Genomic DNA, 5,265 nt, shown 5'->3' on the forward strand with positions numbered 1-5,265 from the left:
AGGTCATTAAGGAGCAGGTAGGGGTTAGACAGTACAGAGACAGGTCATTAAGGAGCAGGTAGGGGTTAGACAGTACAGAGACAGGTCATTAAGGAGCAGGTTGGGGTTAGACCGTACAGAGACAGGGGTTGGGGTCATCTTGAAGACTCCAGACATTGGGGATTGCCCTCAGAACCTTTCAGCTAGGAGTCAAGCACCCGGTGACCCTGGGTGACTTTAACGCTAGGAATCTGGTTAGGTACCTATACCTGTTGTTATTGTTGCAATTATTATTTATATTTGTACGACACATATCTCAACCTCTGAGTCAACAATTCCGCCATTATTTTCTATGGTCAAGCATTCTGAATTGAACCTTTCTGAGGGGGAAAAATATATGAGTTAGCTTTCTCTCTTTTCTGAAAATCTCTTAGTACCCCCTGCAGTACTCCAAAGTACTCCTAAGGGTACGCATACCGCCATTTGAGAACCACTGGTTTAGTGTGACGGTCATGATGCCCAAAGGCAGCTCTATATGGAACATTGTAGTTCTGGAACAAGACACTGACCAGAGGAATGTATGGGAGACGGTGATGAAATCTTAAAACATAAATTCCTCAAATCATGAGGCATCGAGTCAGGTGATCATATGTGTAGCAACATCATCTAATCCCAAGGTCAAGTGGAAAGCCAAGAAACTCAATAGAAAATGTAAAATTATTTTATCTATATTTCAGATTTCTCGGCAAGGTGACTTAAAAATACAGTGGTAAGAATACGTTTATGCACCCATGCTGAAGTTTTCTAAAAAGAGGAATAAAAAAAATCATCTTTTGGATATTGATCTTAATGCCTTTTTTAAACAAATGTGGAAAGATCCAACATTTTAGGCCACCGATTTTCTTTGTGAATGAATAATGTATTGTAAACAAATAAATGTTCTTCATTCAAATACAGGGTGCATAAGTATAGGAACCCCTATGTTAAATTCCCATAGAGGCAGGCAGATTTTTATTTTTAAAGGCCATTTATTTATTGGATCCAGGATCGATGCATCCTGATGAAGTCACCTAGGCATTTGGAATTAAAATAGCCCCACATCATCACTAGAGATTGGCATGGTTCTTTTTAGTTAGCCTAATGATTTCTCACTGCAAATCAAACAAGCTAATAGGCTAACTGAAATAAAACCATGCCAATCTGCCACTTTATTTAGGATACATTATTTATTCACAAAGAAAATTGGTGGCCTAAAAGGTTGGATTTTTCCTCATTTGTTTAATTAAGGCATTAAGATCGATTTCCAGAAGTTGATTTTGTATTCCTCTTTTTAGTCAACTTTAGCATGGATGCATACACTTATCTTAACACTACATATTTATCGATTTGCAAAGCTTTTTCCATTAGCGATAGTTGTAACACATTGCGTTGGGCAGTTCAAAAGTTCAAAGTTTTGAATGTTTGCCTACCAGGAAGAGAACAAGCAAAAACATTCTATCGTGAACCAAATTGGCAATGGCTGGAGCAGAATGGTTCACTGCTCACTAAATGCAACCAACCTGTTCGTCAGGAATCCTGAAGTAATAAACATAGTAAAAGTATTCAAAGGTGGAATGTAAAGGTTCTTTCCTCGCCTAAATTGTTTTAAAGGTACAGTCAACTGGAACCATTTCCTTGACACACCTTACAAAGAACATAAATGACAAAAATGAGGTCACAGCGTCAACAACAGTAATTGCAGACTAAAAATATGTTGTCGTTTACATCTGTAAAATACACATGCCCATTTTTGGTTAATATTACTATACTTAGGCTACTTTATTTAATTTATAACGATTCAGCATTATTAAATGCTTCCCATGTTGTAGATAAGTGTGGCTTTGTGTCATTTGGATAACGTTGTATTTGACGCTCTAGATAGTTTCCCGGGAGAGAAAAAGAGCTTCCCTGTTAACTCCTCTCACCGACCTCTGGACCTGTAGCGTTGTGACGTCAAATGTTTCAGCCGGGCAGGAGTCAGAGACCGCTCACCCCATGCTAACGTGGTTTAGACACACACGTACCTTATTTTAAACTGATAGAAATGTACTTTGAGAGTGAATTATTACTTTAAATTGAATGTAAAGTGATCAAAGTAACACGACATGGAGGCACTTCTCTCTGTCTGGAGACAAACAACAACAATTTGTGAATTTAAGTCAGATTCAGGTTTACTGTAATCCTCATTATAAGGTGAGTCCACCAGGATTACTGTAATCCTCATTATAAGGTGAGTCCACCAGGTTTACTGTAATCCTCATTATAAGGTGAATCAACCAGGTTTACTGTAATCCTCATTATAAGGTGAGTCCACCAGGTTTACTGTAATCCTCATTATAAGGTGAGTCCACCAGGTTTACTGTAATCCTCATTATAAGGTGAGTCCACCAGGTTTACTGTAATCCTCATTATAAGGTGAGTCCACCAGGTTTACTGTAATCCTCATTATAAGGTGAGTCCACCAGGTTAACTGTAATCCTCATTATAAGGTGAGTCCACCAGGTTTACTGTAATCCTCATTATAAGGTGAGTCCACCAGGTTAACTGTAATCCTCATTATAAGGTGAGTCCACCAGATTTACTGTAATCCTCATTACAAGGTGAGGCCACCAGGTTTACTGTAATCCTCATTATAAGGTGAGTCCACCAGGTTTACTGTAATCCTCATTGATGCTGTTGGCAGGGCGCCGTGTTGAAGATTTCTGATTGAAACGAGGAATATACAATATTAAAAACACTTGCATTAGAACTATGAGTTTAAACCCTCTTTCGAACATTAATATACGAGTTAGATACAAAACTCACTTGCTCAGAATTCACCTATACTCTGCATAACTTCCCGCCGTCTGCTCAATGCCCACAATGTAAATGTAATAATATTGTAATGTTTTAAAACCTGATAAAACATGTTTTCTAGGAATGGCCTCTGCTACTTCCGGGTCTGAGGAGGTCTCCTCCTGTTCCATCTGTCTGGATGTGTTCAACAACCCAGTCACCACACCATGTGGGCACAACTTCTGCAGAACCTGTATTACAACGTTCTGGGATGACCAAGTCCAGTACAAATGTCCTGTTTGCAACGAGCTGTTCCACACAAGACCTGATTTACGGGTCAATATCTTCTTATCAGAGATGGTTGATCGGTTTTGTAGGACTGTACCAGTCAAAGAGCCGCCTTGTGTTGAATCAGGAGAAGTTCCCTGTGACATCTGTACTGGGATCCAGCTGAAGGCTGTGAAGTCCTGCATAGTGTGTTATACCTCTTACTGCCGAACCCACTTGGAGCAACATTGGACGGTCGCTAGCCTGCAGAAACATCGGCTGGTCGACCCTATGGACCGTCTGGAAGACAGGATGTGTAAGAAACACAACAGACTTCTGGAGCTCTTCTGTCAGACTGACCAGGTGTGTTTGTGTGTGGTGTGCAAAAAGAGGAACCACAAGTCCCATCCTGTTGTACCTCTGAAGGAGGAATATACAGTGAAGATGGCCCAGCTGTGGAAGATGGAGGCTAAAGTTCAGCAGATGATCCGTGAGAGAAAACAAAAGACTCAGGACATCAATGACACAGCGAATCAGAGCAAAGCAGAAGCAGACAGAGAGATGGCCGATGGTCGGCAGGTCCTCACTGCTCTGAAGCACTCTGTTGAAAAGTGTGTTCAAGAAAAACTGAAATCCACAGAGAAAGAGGCTGATGGTCTCATCAAAGAGCTGGGGCAGGAAATAGAAGATCTGACCAATAGAAGCTCAGAGGTGAAGCAGCTCTCACACACTAAAGACCACCTCCACCTCCTCCAGGCCTTCAGATCCCTGAAGGATCCTCCACCCACCAGGGACTGGACGAAGGTGGATTTCCGTCCACCGAAATACGTAGGGACACTGAACAAGGAGATGAAGAAGCTGGTTGTCCTAGAGCCAACACAAAAGAAGTGTAAGTGTCTGTTTAGTTTGATTCATCACAACACACAATAACTATTGGGATGGAGAGTCCATCCACACAGCGGGAGGTGACGTTCATTCAGATCCTACTGGGAATGAAGATGATGGCTGACATCTTGTGTCAACAGTCACAATTAACCCTGCTTGTATAAAACCCAACAGGTATTACATTGTTATATTATGTAATGCATAGTTGGTAATGTTGTGATTATGATCAGACATAATCATGAAGCTAACATCTGGGCTCAGTATTTTGGGTATACTAACATTAATGAGACGGACACAGACTTTACTCTTAACTTATTTATTGACAACCCATAACCGTGGCTCTCCTGCATAGCGACCGTACATCCGATGGCTAGCTCAGGTTAGCTAGTTGTGAGCTACTGCACACAGCGATGGCACTACTGCCCCTACTGGTGGGATGTAAGTATCCCACTCTGCAACAAGACTAACATGTTCTGCTGGGGGCCCCAAACAAATGTCCCGGTATGGACGTGTCCTTTGTCCCTGTATGGGCGTGTCCTTTCTCCCTGTATGGGCGTGTCTTTTGTCCCTGTATGGGCGTGTCCTTTGTCCCTGTATGGGCGTGTCCTTTGTCCCTGTATGGGCCGACGGTGTGTCTATGTGTGAACAAACCGTTGTCAGTTGCTTTGGATAAAACGTCTGCTTAATGCCTTAAAGGTAAATGTAAAAATATAAAAGCAATGTAATAGGGACAGGCAGACAACACGCAGACAGGCAGAGAGACAGACAGACAGACAGGCAGAGAGACAGGCAGAGAGACAGACAGACAGACAGACAGACAGGACGCAGACAGACAGAAAGGCAGACAGGCAGACAGGACGCAGAAGCACAGACAGACGGACAGACAGACAGACAGACAGACAGACAGACAGACAGACAGACAGACAGACAGACAGACAGACAGACAGACAGACAGACAGCACAGACAGACAGACAGGATGCAGACAGCCAGCATGCAGCACGTAGACAGCATGCAGCACGTAGACAGAAAGGCAGCAGACATACATACTACTCTATCGTGATAGTGTGTAGATCTAGACATAGATAGTGTTAGAGTGTATAGATATAGATATAGAGAGTGATAGGGTGTATAGATCTAGACATAGATAGTGATAGAGTGTATATCGGAAAGGAGAAGGATAGGAAGTCTTCACTGCAGTTATTTCTCGTTCGGTACTCAAACAGATTCCACAGAAACAATATGTAGTTGTGTTTGTGTCCAGGTCTCCAGTCTACTATGGATGAGGAGAGAGAGGATGGGGGTCCTACCTCTAAGACCAC

The 5,265-nt window shown here is 42.3% G+C and overlaps 1 protein-coding gene across 2 annotated transcripts in view; it reads left to right on the top strand.

The window, feature by feature from the left end:
* Positions 1 to 2,668: 2,668 nt before the first annotated feature.
* The window catches only part of LOC130381811 (NLR family CARD domain-containing protein 3-like), a 119,455-nt gene continuing 116,858 nt past the window's right edge, over positions 2,669 to 5,265 (top strand). For both annotated transcript variants that reach the window (XM_056589587.1, XM_056589588.1), the window contains exons 1-2: positions 2,669 to 3,949; positions 5,208 to 5,265. The exon at positions 5,208 to 5,265 is cut by the window's right edge and continues 39 nt beyond it. In XM_056589587.1, coding sequence (XP_056445562.1) covers positions 2,938 to 3,949; positions 5,208 to 5,265 — 1,070 coding nt within the window. In that variant the 5' untranslated portion in view covers positions 2,669 to 2,937. The remainder of the gene's footprint in view (positions 3,950 to 5,207) is intronic.

The sequence above is a fragment of the Gadus chalcogrammus genome, chromosome 4 (assembly GCF_026213295.1).
Source record: "Gadus chalcogrammus isolate NIFS_2021 chromosome 4, NIFS_Gcha_1.0, whole genome shotgun sequence".
Lineage (NCBI taxonomy): Eukaryota > Metazoa > Chordata > Actinopteri > Gadiformes > Gadidae > Gadus > Gadus chalcogrammus.